We start from the raw sequence: 22,249 nt of genomic DNA on the forward strand, positions 1-22,249 counted from the left end.
ACAATCCCACAAAATTTCAATGCTCTACTAATATCTGATAAAAACCCCAAACATTTAATAAAATACAATCTTACTTGTTCTGAATATTTCCCATGCGGATATAACAGAAGTTAACAGACACACCAGCATGCTAAAACTCCACTATTTATCTGAACTCTTCCTTGTGTTTCTGCCTGTTTTTTCCTCCTGACTGCTGCCTTTGTCTTCACTCTTCTTGGATTTTTATTTGGGCTTAATTCCATCCCAGGATCTATTCAATGCATCAGGAAAAACATCCAGGATCAACTTAAGTAAGCTGAGTCTAAGAGAAAGACATTGCTTGTCTCAAACCAAAGCTTGTTTGGGGATCCTTGTCAAGAGAAGAACAGTGTGTGCATATGCAGTAGCAAGACTCCACTACACATATTCACTGTTCCTCCTAACTTGTTTCTAATAAAATCACATACCTACAACAACATATTTTATTTCCATATTTTAATGTGCAGAGAAGTTAACACATTTCTTGAAATAAAACTTCCTCAACAGTTATCTCTTACTAACTTGCTATTTTATTTTCTAGTTCTACAGCACACATTCTTTTGCTTAAAATTTTACCTTTTCCTCTCAGTCTGACCTCAAGCCTCAGCCTTGGACTCTCCACACCCCTCTACAGCATGCAAAACTTGGTCTTGTTATTGTCATCTCCATGACCACTGGGGCTTCAGCAGACCCACGGCTCCTGACCTGGCATTCTTTGCAGAAGACAAATATTTCACTGTAAGATACAGCATGCTGCAATATAAAATACAAATATTCTGGGGTTAGAAAGTTAAGATAAGTTCTGATAATTATTGTACCCTCAAACAACAATGCTGACACTGCCAACTGCCAGACTGTACTTTCACTAGCAAAGAAAGGGTGACACCTAACCATTTCTCATAAAGAATTAAAAATCTCAGCTTCATTTATTAAAAATGTTGTCATATATCATCAGTAAAGCTTATTTCTCTCATTGCAATAAATAGAAAGGATTACCTATGTGTTTGGGGGTTTTTCCTTTTAAATGGAAAGACTACCTTTGTTAAAGAAATGAGATGCTTATGGCCAGTACAGAAGCTGTTGTCTGTGACATTCAGCAGTGCAAGACTACGACCTTCTTTCTGGAAGAAAAGCCTGGGTAAAAGACCGAGCAAGCTTTCCATAGGTGGGCATTAGGGGGAAGGGAGAAATCAGGTCATTAGATTCCACACTGGGATAAAAAAAAATTCCTTAGAAGAGAACTGTTGGCAAAATTACACTGTTAGAAGTAAAACATCACATAGCCTCACTCCTAAAGGTTGACTGCATTACTGAACTATCTGACTCTACCACTGGGAAGAACTCGGTGTGCTCAGTACTGTTCAAATACAGAACAATTAAATGACCTCTCCCAAAAGCTTGCTATATAAACACAAGGCAAAAAACCAAATGGATGCTAACAGATGGAGAGAGATGAGATAATGAGGAAGCACCACTAAACCCTGACTTGCGACCATGTCAGGACACTGACACCATGAACCTCTACCGCTCATGGAGATTCTGCTCTGTGAAGGTTGCCTTTTTTGAAAACTTGTATTGCAAAGAAAAAGGAAATTAAAGGTCAGCAACTTACAGCAGATAACACAGCTGAGATGCCTGGACTTGGGAAATACAAGATTGGTACTGCTGAGAATTTTCCTGAGTGGTCAACTGCACAACTGCACAGCGTATCTACCTGCCAACTCGGCTCTTTAAGGAGAACAAACAAAGTACAAAAAAAAAAAAAATCTGTTAAGCTCTTTACACCTAGCCCAGTGGCTACAGAAAGCTGCTCACAGGAACAGATCTAATCGGCAGAGCCCTGTGTGTTGAATAAGCCAAAGCTCAATATAGTGCTCTTAATCAAAACATGCTGGAGCTGCTGAATTCAGAGCGCTGAAAGCTTGGATCATCATGGCATCATCGTGTTGGAAAGAAGCAAGCACCACTTCTCAACATCTCACAACAATTTTTATCAGCAATACTTCTGAGAGAAGCCAAAAGAATACGTGCTTTGTCCATGAATGCTGGAGATTTGGGCATTAACTCCTGAAGGTTAAGGCTGACATGCTGCTCTTGCTTTAGACTGTTGCCACCCCCTTACCAGACACAGTAACATTTTCTCCAGACATAAACCTTAAGCCAGCTGCCTTTTCATTCAAGTCCTTATCTCAGGCTGGCACTCAGAAATCTGAGTGACGTAACAGTCTGCATTTGATGGAAATAACTGTTGAGCTGGGAGTTGTCAACATTTATTATAAGCATAAAGAGTGCCTCATAACAGGAGACTAGAGACTATCAGGACTATTTTGAGAAGAAGCAAAAGTGTATGATACAAAGACAGTTTCTGAATAAGGAACACTGACAGAATGTTAGCTTTTGCTAGTCATGCTCTCATATGGGGAGGCATAGAAAACAATCAGAGAGAATATATGTGAAAAATACATTGAAAAAATCTTAAAGAATACTTATCTGGCAAAGCTGTCTATGTAGGTTGTAAAGTTCAAAAATGTCACAGTATTTAAAATACATTGAATAGTAGTATGCATACAGCAAATAACTGTGCCCTGTAGCATTAGAGTATGCCTCCCTTTATTGCTCTTCACAGATATCTGCAGATATGTCACAAAAGAAATTTTCCTCAAAAGCTGTGTCTCAGGAAAAACAAATGAATTACTGCGTAATTCACAGAAAAATTAGTTTACTTTGTTGGGCAAGTAATAAAGGTTACTCTTATTTGACACAATGCCCTTTCGTGGCTAAAATCAGGCCTTCTTTAACACTACTGGGGAAATCTGCTCCCCAGAGCAGGTAAGGTGGCATCTCCTGGAGCAATAGTCCTGCTCTCCCAGTCAAGTCAGACTTCAAGCACAGTGGACAGAAAACATGGGTTTAGAAGACTGCAGAGTCAAAACCCTTGAACAGCGATGGATAGATACACACTTGCCTTCTCACCACCTGATCACACACTGTCCAACCTTCTCCAAAAGCTAGTAAATCTATGCCCTTCATATCAGTCATCAGTGATCAGTGATCTCTGATTTCTCAATGAAGACCATGCCACACCACCATCAATAGGTTCAATTTGGCTAAGACATATTGTGGTCACTAAGAGTATTGTTTATTGTATCTAACATGTATTTTGTAAATTTTTATTTGGAAACACTGCAGGCAGTTAAACACACAAAACACCTTTATCGATATCAGTAATATATAAGATAGGAATTTTTTACATATTTGTTTCTACCCATATATTTCAGAAATAAAGCAAATCAACATACCCACCCAACCTGATGTTGAGAACTTACTGAGGGTGCACTCAATCCCTCCATCCACATCAGTTGTTAGATTCATAACACATATAAACAATAGTTACTTATGCACACAATATAATTAGGTATTATTATCCTGAGAGGATTGCAAGGTGACTATCTCAGCACCTTCCCTCAAAAACCTGGAAAAACCATACAGGTGCCTAAAGCTTAGGTGGGAAGTCTGTTACGGGGGAAAACCACAGGGCGACAATGAAGCAGCAGCAGATTCAGTGCTATGTGTTGTTCTGCTTTACTGAGGAAAGCAAGTGAATTTTAGCATTATGTTTTGCTCCCATCTTCCCTCCTCTGCTCCTCTCTCCTCATAGTACCTCTAATTTCGCATAGGTAAAGATTCTCCTTACAGAGTTGTTTCTGCCTGGCCTTTGCCTTCTCCAAATACAGGTTTTTCTGGGTTTAGATACCTCTGTTCAGCTCAAGCAATACCAGGCAGCAGTGTACTTCTTCTGACTTTAATGCCAACATGAAAAAGCTGCTTCTTTAAAATATTGCACATAACCAAACACTCATTTAGACACAGAAAACAGCCGATACTTCAAATTTTTGAGAAAGCTTACTGACATGACAAAACAACCAAGCCATGTCATATTGCTGTACTTAACCATTAATTAGCTTAATGAACACTGAAACCCCACCAGACAGAATGAAGTTGTGACTCAGAGCAGCAGATGTGATTCTGGTCTGAAACCTCTGGGGAGTGTCTGTGACAGTGACTGCAGCAGTCAGTCTGAAGAGCAGTACCACAGAGGAAGAAATTTCTGCCATGGAGGAAGAGATTAGTCCTTGAATGGCAGTTAATTCGTTCCAGACAGAGAATTTTGCTGTTAGGAAAGGAAAATGTCTTTTATGAAACCAGAATAAATCCCCAAACAAGTTCTCTACAGAGAGCATCTAGTTTAGAAAGATATTACAAACAATAGTTGCTTATAACCTCTTCATAACTATATTTACAGAGAATAAAAAGTAACAATCTAATGCACAGAGCCTAAGACATGATTACAATGATAAAAATGTTAAACTATGTATGGCAAATATACTTCAGTGCTTCTGTACATCATAGTTTACTTTGCAGCAAGCATGGAATCACTGCAAGATTATGTTGTCAGAAAAAGCCATAAGTTGATTCACTGAAAAGATCAGCTTTGATACTCCAAGAGAAGATGAAAGACAGACCTTGGAGCTGCCCAAGCCAATGACAGTCATACAGCTCGAGCCACTCTGCATGACCCTGCACATACCACTCTGAACACTAAAAGACTCAGGGAGATCAAGAGGTTTACAGGAGCTGAACAATTTTCTTCCAAGCAAATAGCCCAAACGAGTCTCCTGTCTGAGTCAGAGACGCTCAAAAGTACAAAATTATATCACTGGGCGAACACTATTGTAATATGCACACTACAAACACACCACAGGAAGCTAAAACATGCCACTTAAGGGCAGTAAATTCCTGCCTAAGTTGGAAAATGTGCTTAAAGTTTCTTGCAAGCATATAGTGCAGTGTCTGAAAGTCCCTGTTAGAAAGACTGGAGACAAGATAATGTGTTCTTTGTAGGAATCTACTGGTTTCATTTGTCCCTCAGCTGAGTAAGTTTCAGGAATAACCTTCATTCAGAAAAACAAAAAAATATTTTCTTTTTCTACATGGTCAACAGAGCAAGCAGAGCTTTTAGAGCAGCCTGCAAAAGAAATAAATTCATATAAAATCATCTTTTCTTTTACATAACTATTTGCTTCAGCATATCCTAACAAGACACAGCAGAAATGAGTACTCAAGTGTCACAGACAACCAAGGCCTACTTGTCCAGTTTTCAAAAGGCAAAAACCTAGACATGAGTCTTAGATTCTGTTGAGAGCAAGGGCAAGTTTCTGACCATGGAATCAATTTCTTTTTCCAACAGTAGTCTCACAGTACATTTTAAAGCACTGTCCATCCAGCTAATGTGATTTTCTTCTCTCTTTCTGTACTTTCGTTTTTTAATTTCCCTCCCCAGCATAATCTAATCTCTCTGCCACATCAGCTGTTTGTAGTAGCATATTACACTATCAAGTGTTGTTTAGTTTCCCCATCCTGATATCCCAGTCCCTCCCTGGACTCTCCTCCTCACTGGCCTTATAGACAGGTCTTTCTCAGCACACTGAGGAACTAAGAGTCTCAACGGTGATTTCTAATTTTCTTTCAATTTGGTGACTGTACTCCATTACCACACCTTCCATATGGCCTATTTTGACAACAGCAATCTCTTTGTTTTGCAAACTGCTCACAACAACAAATTCTGGATTAGCCTTTAGATGCCACCATATTTTATTCACGATCCATTTCTGGACTATTTTCATTTATGGTAAATCTTTGCATTGCATATAACCTTTCAACCTTTTTTTTGTGTGTGTCTCTCTCCGCCTCTGTGGCACAAGGCACATTGACTAGCCTGTGGCAGCTTAACTCTTATTGACAGACTCCAAAGAATCCAATTTACAGAACCAGTTCCTATGCCCTTAAAGTAAAGGTGAGTAAACAGATCTAAAGGGCATCATATTTCTTACTCTATGTTTGAATGGGATCAGTAATATATTCCAGTGAGGTTGCTCATGTTGCTGTATCAGGCAGCATAAACCAGGTGACCTTTTACACGTTAATTTTGTGTCTTTTCAAGATCGGTTACGTTGCAAGCTTTGAATTGTTTCACATTTCTATATTCTTTGTTTTTCATTTAAGAAGAAGACAATTCCTTATTGATAAGAATGTAGTCCAATATTTGAATTATATGTGCCCTCTAGGTTTTCACAAGACAGCAAACCTATTACACAAACAAACCCCTCTCCCCTTACTACTCTCCTGTACCTTACAGAAAAAAAAATTAAACTGGTCATTGATTGGTATCTGATTTCTTGATAGGTCTCAAAATAAATGCTAGAGATAACAAAAATGTACAGTTCAACAGAATAATGCATATTAAACTTTAATGGTTGCATAAAAAAGGAATTTTTTTACAAGATTATTAGAAATGTATAACACAAGAGAAACTGTTGAGACCAAATTGCGATTCAGGAGCTGTCTAGATAAATACTACATTAAAATAAACAAACAAACCAGTATTGCTATTTAGGGAACTTCCTCCAGCAATCATTCAGGAATGATTTACAAACAGCATCACTGCTCTGACTTTGTTCCATTACTTAGCTTTACACACAAACAAACTGAAAGAGATGAATTTAAGTGACCTAACAGCTGCACTGTGCATATACTGGATCTAAGGCAAAGACATTTTCACACAATTCCTCCTGCATGGCCCTGCAGTGAAATTTAACACTAGACTGGTGACCTGAAAGTTATTACCAAGGCAACAGATAGAAATCCAACAGTGTTATGAATTCACTACAGGCAAAAGGCAGAGTAGAAACCAAATGCAGAAAAACCGGGAAAAATTTCTATTAAACATACAAATCCTTCAATAACATCAAAAGAAATGTTAGAAAATACTGGTTCAAATAAATTCCTTCTTTAAATAAATTGTTTTTATGCTATCTCCAAAGTGAGAGTCTTTCTTTAAATATGCTTTCACAGCCTGAAGAACTATAGGAACAGATTTTATCACCTACCATTAAGAAAATCACACTAAGGTAAAACAAAAAGTACAATCAGCAGGACTGTTAGTTGTTTTTCAATGTTTTAACACAAGTGTCCAACCTTCTGGCTGGTTTTCCACTGAAGATTACATTAATTTGTATGGAAAACTGGAGGCAAAATTGTGCACTTGTGCACATACTCCCTGCTGATCAGACTTCATTAAAATATGTTCCAAATGAGAAGACAGACAGCAGGATTTCTTTTAAAATAACTTGGTATGTTAACTCCTATACAATTCTTTGTGTGTTTTTTTTTAAAGGTTATAAAAACAAACACTAATTTTCAAATGAAGATATTACAAGCATTTGTGTCAGTAACATTCAAGACAAAACTTAAAAGGAATTTCCTTCTGTGAAAGCATTACACTGAAAAATGCCAGTTTAATAAAGACATTTGACTTCAGGTTTTGTTGAGGTTTTTAATTTTTTTTTAATTGAAGTGTCAGCTAATACTCAGAAGAATCTTTTTTTAATACAGCTTCAACATTTTAAAAATAACTAACCAAACCATCAAGCTGACCTTATAGTAGATGGGTCCAGACTGTGACAAATCATTGCAGCTGTTACACCATGAGATTTACTTTTACTCATGCTATTCCATTCTTCAGTATATATTTTTTTAGCCAATAAACCAAGATAGAAGTCAAAAAAGACAGTAGATTAAAAAATAGTTGACATGGTCATTCTTCAACTCATTGAGTTAAGGGTTCAAGTTTTGGAAAAAAAACCAGCAAAAAAACCACAAACAACACAAAACCCCCACAACAAAACAGGTGTTCAGCACCAGATAAATAAGGAAAACACTAATATTTAAAGATTTGTGAAATGGAAAAAAAATCTAGTGCTTCAAAACAGAATGAGTGTTAAATGCCCATTACAATACTTCATATCAGCACCCTGAACCTGCCTTCTCTGCACTTTCAGGTTTTTTTGTTCTTTATTTTTACACCTGATGAAAAGTACAATGCAAATAAACATCCACTTCAATATCATTTAATGTGTTTGGCAGTCTAGGATTTTTTAAGTCTGCCAATGTTTTAGGTGGGAGCTGTGTTTGGTTTTGTTGTATTTTTTTTAACAATAAATGGGTAGATTATGAGAATTATCAGAAGAGACGGGATATAAAATTTTAATTTAAAGAAAATTAGCCTTTACTTTTAAACTTACATTAATGTTCTATTATATGTCTACTAATTCCATCACAAAAAAACCAACAAAATATGTTCTTTCTAATATTTTCTCTGCTGTAACAGTATGTTACATCTATATTCATTAGAAATCATGAGTGTTTCCTACTTCCCTTGAGACACTCAATCTAATATCTCTAAGCACTAAACTATGTTTGGATAATCATTTTAGATTTTATTCATTTCATCCCATTATATAATATCTTGAACTACTTCCCTGATCTTCCTGATACTCAAGGCTTCCAAACTTTCACATCTGAGTTATCTATCCTTTGATCTCCAATAGTTTGGACAAGAATGTACCTGTAACAGCTATCTTCCAAAAACTCTGGCTAGTTAGACTGACGAAGCAAGCAGCTTAAATAAGATGTACATTTTACAGCTTTGATCTAGTTAACAACTCCATCATGATTCCCTGGTTTGTTTTGTCTGGTTTTTTTCCTCTGGTTTGTTTTGTTGGGTTTTTTTAGTGACCTAAAGCTGTTATTTTCCTTTTCTATTTCAAAAGGAATAAGAACATGAAATGCACACAGAACTTGCAGTAGAAGTGAGAAGCTTCAGTCTGAGAGGCAGTCTGAGAGGCAATCCTGAAGACTGATGTATGGCATTGTCCAAATAGCCCAAGCTGCAGCTTTTTGTTTGTTTGTTTTACAGCGAATTACAAATCCATACTTTTAAATTGACTCAGAAAAATTAACTTTTAAACTGGCCATCACACAAGGTCAGCAGAGCAGAAGAAGAAAGCTTTTCTTTCTCTTCTCTTTTATTTTATTTTTAAGTAGAACCTTAGCATAGTGTGGGTTTAGTGTTAGCAATGCTGACACATGGGTGACTTGGTTTTAATACAGTCTCTTACTCGTATCCTAAACACCCTCTCACAGTTATTTGAACTGATAAATTACAGCCTTTGGAGCTAAACCATTAATGCTGTTTAGGGTTTTGTAGGCCATCCAACAAGCACATACAAGAATATTTGTGAAAAACATTTCACTCTTTAAACAAAAGTTCTAAAGCATGGGAGGTATCTTTAAAACGATACATATCTTTAAAATCAAACATAAACTTCAGCAATATTGGAACTGAAAAATGTTCAGGTTTACTGAACTGCCTTCTTGTGCCTCAAGTGTTTGGTTTTACTTAATAAATACAGCTGTTGGCATCCTATCACCAACACATTTATGTTTCAGCCACTTCCTAGCAGATTTACTAAGGCACACTCCTCTTACCAGGTAGTATTGCCCTCTCACATCTGTATTTATCAATAACTGAGAAGAAGAAACAACACCAGAGCAGGGTTTGGAAAACTACGGATATGTTCCCTGACCTGTACTGAGGGGAGATGAAGGCAAACAAAGAGGGAAAGAATTGACTCTGCTAAAATGGCCATTTCCCAGGTGCTGTAAATACTGCGCATGGATCCTACTGACAGCATTTCAGGAAAGGGAGTTTAGCATTTCTGATACCTACCCCACCAGCATCCCAGCTGCTGACATGTGAATTGCTTCTGCCCAGCCTAAGATATTGTACTTCAAGAAACACTGTCACCTCCAAATTGGAGTTTGTTCTTAGCCACAGTTCCAAAGCTACCACTTCTCTCTATAGGCTGCGTGACAATTTTCCAAACTTAAGTGAACAGTTTGAGGTTTGGGTTTTTTTAATACATTTTATTTTCAATGCACTCTTTACAAGAAACAAGCTCAGCTGTGAAAACAGAACACTGAAGTTGTTTACATGATGAGTTTGCACACAGTACTACCTAAAACATCTTGTGATAAAAAGGAAGGATAATACGTTAAAATGAAAGGTCACTTCTCCAAAAGATGTTATTGGAAGGATTTATGAAAACCTATAAAAACCCTAATGGATTATTATCTGAAAAACAAGTGGACATACAACACAGAGTTTCTTTTTGTTTTATTAAACATCCCCTACAGCCTAAGGGGAAAATGCATAATTTAAAGGAAATAGATAAATGGGATAGTTTACTCACAAAAAATATTGAAGGATAAAAACCTAATCAGGCAGCAGGCTTAATGTTATGGACTCACCAGAGAAAATCAGACTTGTCAATTACCAAATCTTCTCAATTATCCTGACAACATTACAAAGTTTGTATCTGGAAAAAACATTAATGTAATTGTCCCTCCTTCAGTCAGACTTAAAGCACAGTGGGGTCTGAGAGTACTCAAGAACAACTCAGGTGACAAGTTACTGGCCATCCAAAAATAAATGCCACATGGCATTCTGTTCTGCCCAATCTGAATTTATGTCTACAATAAAAGATACATTGTTCTTCAGTAACTGCTGTGCAACTTGGATGACATTTTAGCATTGTCTCAGCTTGGGGCTTGCTTTGTTTGCTGGGGGTTTGCTTGTTTGTTTTTTATGCTACTTTCTGGATTTTGTTTTAAAATACAGAGCCAGGGAACACAATAGAAACCTATACAACTTTAAAAATCAATGCTTGGGTACACCCCACAAGAAAAATATGAACCACCACTACTTTTTGCCAGTAGATCTGTTTACAGATCTCAACAACTATTTTCCAATATCCAAATCATCAGCCAATATTCCAGCAAAACCTCATGTCTATGACCAGCTTATTCATTATGTCTATCATAACTTGTAAATACATTCAGTCATTAATGATACATGATGCTGAAAGAGTAAACAGACTTGCTACTACTTGTGCTTTAATTCACAAAACAAGGTATTTATCCAATAATCTTCAACAAAAAAAATAATGGTTTATTTGCAGTCACTCTCCATTGTTATCTAATCAGCATTTAATTTTTTTAAAAACTGGAATTTAAAGGCAAGTTTCTCAATCTTGACTTTCACCATCCCTCTGGGGATTCAGTAGCACATCTACGTGGAGCAGAAACCCCGAGCTCTTGCTCGGTCCTAAGGCTACAGTGAGGTGCACTCTGCCCTCTGCTCCTCCTAGGTTTCAGCTCTGCAATTGCTGCACAATAGACCTGGGGATTAAACCTGTCAGGAAATGTGCTTTGCTTCCATTAAACTCCTCTCCAGCCTCTATTAAACTCCAAAAGTATTCTGGCTTCTTTCCAGTTCCACTCCTGCTCTCTTTCATTCTCTCATTTACATTCAGTACGGTATTTGTTCACTTTTCATGTTAATTGTTTTCATATTCTTAACTTATCTTCAAACCTTCAATTTCCACTTGTTACATAACCTCTTCTTGTCCTCTTTTGTATTTTTCTTCTTTTATCCAGCTTTTTTCCTCTCTCATTATTCTAAGCTTTTTTCTTCTCCATATAGTACTCTCTTGCACTCCCTATTTCTTGCCAGATGAAAAAAAGATGTTTCTTTTTATCATCTCTTTTTTTTTTTCTCTTTTGTTTGCTTGCACAAATTAAAAAAGCAAGACAGTTAGAACTCAAAAGCATCTGTGGACCAAATCCAAACACCAATACATTTTATATGTGGATTCACTTAACTTTTAGGGGACGCAAGGATATCTTGGAAATAAAAAACCCCTTTCATTAAATAGGAATAACACATCATATACACCAAAGCAAAGAAGGTGTATATGAAATAATGAAGGCCATAAGCTCTCCCTGTTGACACATTATACCACTTTCCTATTGCAGAAAGCTTTTCTGACACAAGGTGAAAAGATAATGGCAAATTACTAAATCAGCATCATATCAAGCCCAGTGTTTCAACTGCAGAACAAAGCATTTTCTCTGGCTTTCATCAAGTCCACTTAAAGTTTTGTGAGAGTAATAATAATCAAGATGATACAGCTGTCCCTTCAATCTTATCTAGATTTATAGTCTTGAGGGCACAAGCAGTCTGTGGGAACAGACAGCAAGCCTCCAAAAGAGCAGCAGAAACTCCAGCAAGGCCACACTACCTATGTACAGTTCTGACATGACAATACTGAATTCCCTCCAGTTATGGCTATATTACTGACTAGTATTCAAGACAACTTGGGATTTTTTCCAAAAGTTTTCTTCTCCATGTTTGGAGTTTTTTACTGCAATGAGGCTGTGCAGTACCAAAAATGTTTTCAGAAGTCATAGTCCTGCAGGAACATGAGCATACAGATAAAACATCCAGGTACTCTAATGATGGTTTTCACCAAACAATCTGAAATAGTTAAATCCTTCAAACCCCCTCCTCCTCCCACCCCCAAAACCAGAATTACTTCCTTCTTATATTTTTTTTTTCTTAAATAAGAAACTGATGGGAAAAATTAGTTTCAAGTTTTACCTTAAGATGGTCGTCTTCCCCCAAGTTTTGACTATGGGTGACTGTGCACTTGAAAATATCTGAACACCACTGTTCTAACAAAATTCTGGGATATATTACTATTATGAAGCTAATCTGCAGTAACTGCTCCTCTGGAACATAATCTCCTTCACAGGGCCTTTCCCAGTCTCCTGGCAGCCAGATTTGGGACTCCAAGCTTGAAACTGTGAGCTTCCATTTTCAAGATGAGAAAATACTGGAATGATAAGAAACTTAAAAGTTAAACCATTTCAGACCTGCTCACACCAGCGTGAGAGATGCTTGTCTAAAATTGTGTGACTTTATCTTTTACAGGTCAGTTAAGCTGGCAAGAGCCATAACAAAAACAAAGCATTTTTTCTACATCAGGCACTTTATCAAACAGTAGTGAATCCTTGCTCTTAGGGGGAAAAAAAGGGAATCAAAGCAATAGGTCACTGAGCTTTATTCTTCTACTGACTAAATTTATCATGCTAGAATTTGTTCCTGTGAGAGTCACAATCTCCTTAGCCTATTTTTACATTTTGCTTCTCTTTTAGATCCACCTCCTCAATGCAGAGGTTGTTCCACATACCGTTCTCACCAATTCAGTAACATCCTGTTCGTGATGAGAGTTCCTGGTTCCTCACGGCTGGATGTTATGCACGTACATGGCTGATTCAAATATGATACGAAACTATTTCTGTGCAAAAACTAGATCAGTTTATTGCACGATGAGAAGGACTGAGCACAGTCCTCAACAATTCTTACAGCAATTCTGGTTTTCCTCTCCCTATCCTCAAAAGATATCCAACCACACATGGATTTCATTGCTCTCATTGGCTTCACTACTGATATCCAATTTTTAAGCAGAAAATTTATACCACATTTCTCAACACAACCATGGAAGCTCTAGATTTTTGTTGTTCTCTCCATGTGTTTCTTGTAGATATTTTATTTGCTTTTTAGGATCTCTTCTACTACTGGGCACACTCAGTGACTATTTTTAGACTCCTGCAAAATTCTCTAACACCCATACTTTTTGATTCGAGCTTTTCTTTCTTAAAATTTAAGTTACTCAGTAAAGCATATACAAACTGAGGAAGTATTAAATCATTCTACAATTGTGTTCTTCTTTATATTTTCATGTCTCTTTATGATTTGATTATGGGGGTTTAAATGAGTTTTTCAGACACATACAAACTCACCCCAATGGTCTCACTTTCTTACAGTAAAATACAAGATTTAACAAATTCTTTTATATCAGAAATAGTGAAAAGTCTCAAGCCAGACTATTAGAATAAGTCAGGGCCCATCAAGGATGCTGCCACATTAAGTGGTCATGGTATAGCAAAGTGCCATGGAAATACACAAGGAGAAAGGGGGTAACCAGAGGCTGAATCCTCTGCCAGGGAAAGCCAGGCAACAGCAAGTTGGGGTCATCAGCCTACTCTTCTGTGGCCTACAGAAAGGGATACCAGTAAACGAGAATTTATAGCAGCACCAAAGGAACAGTGAACACCAACCATTAAAACCTTTTCATTACTGTTTTTAGTAAACACGTTTGCAAAACCCCTGAAGGAAAGTCCACACAACCCTAGACCCTCCAACCATAACCAGTGCCTGCTTTCCTGCTGCAAGAGAACAGCACTCCCAGAATGACATAACTAAACACTATGAAGAGGAAACTAGTGCTTAGAGGTTTAATGCAATCTGACAGTTCCTTAAGGTACCATTTAATCAGAGCATTAGAAGGCAATCACCAATTTCTATGTAAGTAAACTATCAATAGACAGCTGCTTACTTGTATTTGAAAAATGTGCTTTCATGGGAGAATGTTTTTCTTGCACACCTGATAACAAAAAACTTAGTTAAACTGGATTATTAAAAAACACTGGATATTGCAAGTAGTTTACAATCCAGCCCTTTAACAACAGTGCCTTCATGTGTTTATTATAGGCATTTTATTATTTTAAAGCTAAGGTTCAACTACGTTTTACAGTTGTAATTCCTATATGTCCTCCTACATATCCACAAGCAAATTTGGTCAATTTCAAATTATTTGTAAAGCCCCCTACATAGAAAGGAGTTTGAGATTTTAAAATATACTAAGTTTAAAATAAACAAAGTCAACCTACCAGTGCCATAAACCTTGTGAACTGTCTATTTTTTGTTCTAGCCTAATAAGGCATCCTAGAGTGGCAAGAACCAAATTGTGAGAATGACTGTCCTTGGCCAGAGGTTGTATGCATATCGTATTTCATAACATTTTAATAATGTTTATTATGTAAGTTTCCCTAATTAACTTCTAAACTTACTTCTACATTTGGCATCTGTAACATCCTGTGGCAATTAGTTCCAATATGTAATTATGTGTTCCATGAAAAATCACTTATTTTAAACCTACTGCTGGGTAAGAGCTAGGAGTCATCAAAAACGTGTCACCAGAAATGATGAATAATCATGATCTCCCCATCCTCTCCATAACATTAGCAGCTTTATATACCTCTTGCATTTCTTCTGACCTAATTTCTTTTCAAAGCTGCAGAGCCCTAATCAACCTGTACAGGTATCTCTTTCTCCACAGATAACCTGGTTTATCCTTAATAAAAGAAAGGACATCTGCAACTGTTGGTACTATTTCCGATCGGTCATGGATGTCGTCATGATGTTTGTATAGAACGATAATGCAACTTCAAGCCCTCTTTTTTGAATAGTAACAATTTAGACTGCCATGCATGTTAGTTAGCCAGTTCCCTCCTGCAAGCATTATTGTATAATATTGTATAGTTAATGCACTTGCCATTCTTCCCACAACTGTTCACAGATTTGAAGGATCTTAATATCGTGAATGGTGTATGAGTACAAGCTGATATTTTATTGTTTAGCTCCTTTCACAGACTTATTAAAGCAGCAAAGATCTTCATATAGATCCCTGTAGGAGTCTACTCTTGGCTTGTGATAACTCATCTTCTATTCTCATTCTTTTTTTTCCTATCTTAAATAATTATCAACTAGAGAGGACTTCTCCCCTACTGTTGTGACTATCTGATTTCTTCAAGAAAGAAACTTTGCCAGAATTTGTGATGGACTAGGATGGTTAATTCATATGGGATATACAGTTCTAACATGACCATGAACTCACATCCAACTAAGCTACAATCTTGCTACAACAATCATGTTGGCTCTTTTTTGTTACTTTTTATTCTACGTGTACATGTTCATCTTCATATTTCTAAATGCATATCTTCCCATTTGACTATGAAGTGTTACTTAATTTTGATAAAGACTGAAATAAAACTTTCTAGGCTGTAGCTTCATGTAAATTATGCTACATTTCCAAATTCAGTGATTATGTATTCAGATTACTCCAGACCTGTTATTTTTCATTTTAATCAGCTTGATCTCAAAATTCTTCCCCAATACTTGAGTTTGAAACAGACCACCTGAGACATCTTAAGTAACCTCCAGTGAAAAAAGCTCCATATATCCTCTATAATTAACACAAATGCAAAAAGAATCTTTGTGAGATCTGGTGCTAAATATTTATCTTCTGCTAGTGTTCTCACAATATCTTGATTCCTACTGGGCCTGGAGACTACTAGGTCTCTTGTTTGTGATGTGACTGAAAAATTTCTCAAAGTTCTTTCTGTGCCTGTCTTCTGGTTTTCACACATAACTTACCAGTTTCGCATCCAAGTGTTTCCTACATTTGGTTACAATCTCTACTTTTTGAAGTCTCTTTACCTGTTAGAGATTTTCCTCCTTTGCAGTTCAATAATACTGAATTTGGGGTTTCTTTCTCCCCCTTATGACAGATGGCAGATGTTTAACATTTAATATGGTAGCACTTGACACCAGTAAAAGCCTTATCCTTTTAGCTGTTCCTTTTGACAATTTCCTAAGAAGCATGCTCCCTTAGGCACAGTTCTTTCCATAAGACGTTACAGGAACATATTTTACACTTCCTCTTAAAACAAAATGGCAAACATATTCATTATGGTTACTCTTGTAGGGCAGCCCAACAGTAATTTCATCTTAAACAAGGTCTTGTGCACTTCATGTTTGTCAAGAGCTACTACTCTTGTGAGCTGACAGTTTACCAAAAAACCCAGTGTATCATCCTTCACTTCCACATTTACTGAGTCTTCATACACATAACAGAACCATGTAATAACAGGAAATGGTTCTTCCCTCAGCATCTTACCTCCTATAGCATTTCATAGGAATGTTCCTATGAACATTCACTGGCCCATTACACCAGCCTCATTAACACGGCCAGTGTAACCCTCACCCTTTTTTGCTCTATTTGCACACAAATTCAAACCATAAATGTACTTTCCTGTCTAGACAAACACAGCTTTGACCACAAGCCGTAACGCAGAATAATGCATCTCCCAGAGTAGTTTGCATTCTTGTGTCTGCAAAAATGTTTACCCTTATACTAACATCCTCTTGTACCAATTTTCCGCGATGTCAAATATGTCAACATCTGGATTTCCAACCAGAATTCCATCTCTCATACTCAATTTTTCACATTTCAGATTTTGTCCAGAAGATCATCTGCAACTGCTACTGGTCTAATTGACTAATTCTAATTTTTTATAAAGAGAAGCAAGTAGGAAATACATACATGACGGTGTTAATCCCTGACAGTTGTTGAAACATCTGCAGACCACAACCCACAATTAAGGCTCTTCGAGTTGGAGGGTATGTTAGCATTCTGCAGATCACAGGTCCAGCTTAAAAAAAAACAAGACAACAACAAAAGAATACATAATAGTTCTTAAGTGATCGCTATCAAGACAATGTTGCCAGGCATAGCAGGCTTTGCACCTTAGTTTCAAACGAACTTGAATTATTTCAATTATTTTTGAACAATTCAGTCATTTCAGTTCTGCTTTTCTGCACTGTACTACAAAGACGATTTTCAGGAAGCCCAAGTAAAAAAATGAAACAATTTTTGTACACAGTGTCTGCTACTGATGTCAAATGTACAGCTCTCCTATATCATACTAACAGACGGTACATCTGCTGCAACTGAATCTACTCAAGAGTTATCTCTGTTGTTTCCTTTCTAAAAGCTTCCACTGTTATTGAGAGGTTATTTCAGAAATGCCATTACTCACTGCTAAGATCTGGATTTTGGACATGAAGTGTTCTCCCTAGTCCCCCAAAGACCCAATTTCCACAAACCAGTTGCAAGTGTGGGTATTTGAAGTTATAGGATAGATCTATTCTCCACAGCTCTAGAGGCCTGCAGAGGGAGCAGAAATTAATTACATTTTTTCCATACCTTTGGTAGCAACGGTATGAGGCTGCATTCAAAATGCAGAAAACAGTTTCTTAATGAAGGAAAAAACCCCAAATTTCTGGCTAACAAAGTTTTATCCTCTATTTAAAACTTTCAAATTATCCTAGGGGAGAAAAAAAGTAGTACAGAAAGCTATGAAAGAACAGGAAAAAATTTTAAATCCCCAACTCTAGTATTTACATTAATTTCTTTCTGCACAGAGTAGTGCTTTTTCACCTGCTGAAATATTTTATGTCTTACACATCTTATCACATCTGGCATACCCACTCAGAACATCTAATCACAATATGAATAGGTCAAAATTGCTGCCATCCAAAAAAAAAAGGGAGGTGGAAAAGGATCTATGATTTTACATTTTCAAAGTCTTTCCTAAAACTACAGAAAATATTAAAAGTATTGGTTCAGTATAAAACCCTACACGGGTTTGTTAGTGAAGAATCTACATGCAGAGTTCCAGCTTCAGAAAGCTGACAATCTTTGAACAGTTTCAAGAGTGGGACTCAAGCAAGGGGTTTAGATAATACTTTCTTCATTGAAAGATAATCAGACCTGCCTAAGAAAGATTTATTTTCATTTAAAATGATGGTATTTATAATTCATATCTCAATTGTATCATCGTTTAACTTTGCTTCCTTAATATTAATAGCAGAATACAGCCTTACGTATTTTCTAGTTGGTTTACAAGTAACGTTAATATTTGGACAGTACACAGTCCCACATGTCCTGCCATTTAGCCACACCATTACCTCAAAATGTCTTCAAGTAAAATCAAGTGACAGATAAATCTGGTGACAGATAAACAGAGTCAATCCACAGATCTCATAAGATATTCTCAAGCAAGACACATGACATCACTGGGCCGACAACTACATCAAAGGGTTCCATAGTCAAAGTGGCATTTCCTCGGTGGAAAAACAACAAAGCTGGCACTCACTGCTAGCTAGGAGCAGTCCAGAGATCAGACATACTCTGGGATTTCTCCTCAACTCCAAGCTTCACAAAGAAAAAAGATTTACTAACAAATGTACCTATGAACTTTAATTCACCAGTGACAGCTCTCAGGTTCTCATATTTGGCATCACACCTGAGCATGGAGGCTTTGGGCTTAAAAACCTTATCTGGCAACTGATTCTGCAGCATCTATTCTAAATCCAGGCTGTTGAGATCTTCTGTTCTTCATAAACTTCCTGTAAGGGCCTTAACTGAGTTCAAAATCTATCTTTATCCTGAAGGGACCTTTCAGCCAACCTACATCTTACAGTCCATCATCAATGGTCATGCTCATTGAATAAGCTGGAACTCTACAGCAGGGGCTGTCAGGAGAGTAGGCAGAAATGTCCTAAGGAACTGATGCAACTGATGTCCTGATCCGCTCATCTATTTTATGGAAGTTATATAAAATTCTGTTCACAATGACCCATTGTACAAAACAATTGGAAAGGAGACACTAAAATGAATAGCTAGAAATTAAAGCAGCTGTTCTCAGACAATGGTTTGCAAATCAGAGGGAGTCATGAAGTCTCAACAAAACTCCATTGCACAAATCAGTTTGTGCGCTTGAAGTGGGGCCCTGCAGAAATTTTGCAATGGAGCACATGCACTAAAGTTTGCACCTTTACATTAGAATTTCACACTTTAAACATTTAGAACATTCAGTCAGCTAAGTTCAATAAGCACTTGGAATTTTTCAGACTTCTGATTAATTGTATCACAAAAATGATGATAAAAATTATCATACTCGCTCAAGTCAGCGTTTAAAAAGATTCACTCCAAATCTGTACCATGGCAACTGCCATATATAAATAGGCATACACAAAATAAAAGGATTTTCTTTCATAAAATTCACAGCCTTCAGGTTTACAAACCAATAAATGGAATGAAAGAAATAAAAGAAACTGCTAATCTCTATATTAAAGGAGCATTACCAACTCAATGAAAAAGCCCAAAGGACTTTGACTGTGAGGTGAGTGGTTTTTAAAACAGAAAATGAGTGTGAAACTTCTTATTAAAATTATCTATCTCTGAAATTAACTATATTGTATTTGCATTTTCCTATCATTAATCCTTCCATCCATATTGTTGAGTTCATATGTTACAATCTTCTTAAAAATAAACACCTCTAGGTAGAACATGGGTTTTAACTACAGAGAATGGGTCTAAAGTAAAAAATGAAAAACAAACCAAGTTTTCAGAATTAAATAAATTTTTCTTCTGAAAATCAGTCTTCTGAAAACCAAAACTGTACTTCAGTAGTTTCTGATAACCCTTAAATATGCCGGTAGTTATGACAATACATTAAAATGGCACAAAACAATAAAAATCATTAAGTCTTTAAAAAACGGAGCAACCTAGTTGCTCATAGAACTAGAGGACACAGATGATTTAAACATAAATCACAGGAAAAAAATTAAATATCTGGCAATTTTTACAAAGGAAAAAATAGATATTTGTCTCCAAAAAGTCCGATTTTTTTGGTTTGTGATACTTCTGTCTTAATTGCTGTTGTGGTTTTTTTTCCAGCTAGATTTAGACACATTCCTGCATCGGAACCACTTCATTTAACTTGAAAAAGCACCAAGATGTTTGTTTTCCTTCTTCTAATCTATGAACAAAAATTAAGTCAGAAGGATGAGACCTCCTAATGCCATGATTAATTCAATGAGACTAGATTTGGTTGGATTTTTTGTGCTGTGGTTTCAGATAATTCCTTTATCTGAAGTAAATTTCTTTAACACATAATTTTTACAAAAGTTCAAAACACGCTACAGTTTGCTCTAATGAGAGTCCAAAATGGCAGCATGAGATAAAGAGTAATGGAAAAACAAGGATACTGTTGCTGTAGAAGGTGACATTGCTTGAAGTGGTGATACTTGAAGTGGATTGCTGTGATCCAAGTGGATATTTCGTAGCTTGATCCAAACTGTCTACCAAACTAGACATTCATCCTTATAAGCAAAAGGCAAAATATAGGATTTGGAAGTTTAGCTTCACATCCAAAAAAACCTTATTAGATTACACTGAACTAAACAGGGGAGGAGAAGCTGTTCTTGTCAAACCATTACTTCTGAAAGTGAGTGATGCTTTCCAAATATTACAATTTAATGCCAGTTTCCTATATTTTAGCTGTTATCCTTGTTATTAAGTATAACCCACAAATTAGGTTTGGACATTTCGAATCTCCTGGCAAAGGTACTTTGATTTTCCTCTGCAGATAAAATGAAGTGTATGGCAATCATAGGAGCTTGGGTGCGATCTACTGCCAACTAAAAGACAGAGATAATTTTCAAAGGCAACACAACAAAAGCTCTAGTTCTAAAAGGAGTTTATATAATGAAAGCAGAAGAATGGGTATTAATGACATCTTAGCATCTCCGTGTGAAAATGTACTGCATTCTCTTCCAGGGGAATAAAAATATGGTACAGTAATGCAGGCAGACATCTGGTGCTTGGAAATCTTGTGATTCCCCATCCCACAAATTATTAGAAGAATACCTAGCAAAATTTCACAGCCAGGAAACTATGGTTAGAGACTGGGCTCTGCCAAAGTCATTTGCAGGTTCAAACATTTATTTGCCAGCTAATCTAGGTAACAGCTTGTAGCAACAGCCTAAAACTATGTAGGGATCCTGCCAGCATTTCTGCAGCTCTTGCTGTAGAGGGTTGTTTCCAAAAAAGCAGGCTTAGCCAAGCAACAAGACAGTCACTCATCAGTTTAGCATCAATTAAGCTCAAGATTCAGACTTGTTTTCTGGACCTTTTCTTGTTCTAACATCAGTCAATACCCCCTCTTCCACCTAGATAAATTTTCAAGGAATTGATCTACAGTTAAAAATAAGGGACCAAAGAAAAGAAAGTTCGTGTTTGTGATCTCAGTAACAGAGGACAAACATGGGAACCATTTCTCTGTTTTAACTTTCCTTACAAAATGACAGCTGCTAGTCCAGCTTTCTCTGCATCATCTGCAGAACCTTCCTGCAGAATCTTACTTCACCAAAGACTCCTCCTCTAAAGCACTTAGATATAGCTATTATTTTCTATGTATGAATGATATACTAAAGTAAAAACCCTTTTCTTCTCCTTGTCTATTACATGATTATTTTCTTAAAGTATCAACTTCATTCATTTTTCCTTTCTGTAAAATTTAACAAATCAAAAGATAACTAGCTTTAAGATCAAAACTGCATTAACTATGCTGAAAAGATGCAAAATAATTTTACTTAAGTACCATGTTCTTTCCCACTGTCTTATATTGTTCCCAGTAATGTTGGAAGAACCACGCCCAGCATTAGAAGAAACTTCCTCCCTCATATAGTTGACTAATCCTTTGAGAAAGCTTGCTTGAGGTTTTTCAACTTTCTTCTTTACAGCGTGGTTCCCTATCAGCCAAGAAGGAGAAAAGATCATCAGCTTGCCTAATCATGAGTCTTAGTATTTTTCAGCTTTCCACAGCAAAACCATCCACTGCTATGAGTACAGACTGGAAGAAATACTCATTGGGAGCAGCCCTGCTGAGAAGGACT

At 36.7% G+C, this 22,249-nt stretch overlaps 1 protein-coding gene across 1 annotated transcript in view; it reads right to left on the reverse strand.

Moving 5' to 3' along the window:
• The window catches only part of SLC2A13 (solute carrier family 2 member 13), a 151,980-nt gene that overhangs the window by 62,822 nt on the left and 66,909 nt on the right, over positions 1-22,249 (reverse strand). Inside the window, exon 4 of the mRNA XM_017811546.1 lies at positions 17,049-17,157. Within this exon, the coding sequence (XP_017667035.1) occupies positions 17,049-17,157 (109 nt within the window). The remainder of the gene's footprint in view (positions 1-17,048; positions 17,158-22,249) is intronic.

Source organism: Lepidothrix coronata, unplaced genomic scaffold, assembly GCF_001604755.1.
Source record: "Lepidothrix coronata isolate B3197 unplaced genomic scaffold, Lepidothrix_coronata-1.0 Scaffold32, whole genome shotgun sequence".
Lineage (NCBI taxonomy): Eukaryota > Metazoa > Chordata > Aves > Passeriformes > Pipridae > Lepidothrix > Lepidothrix coronata.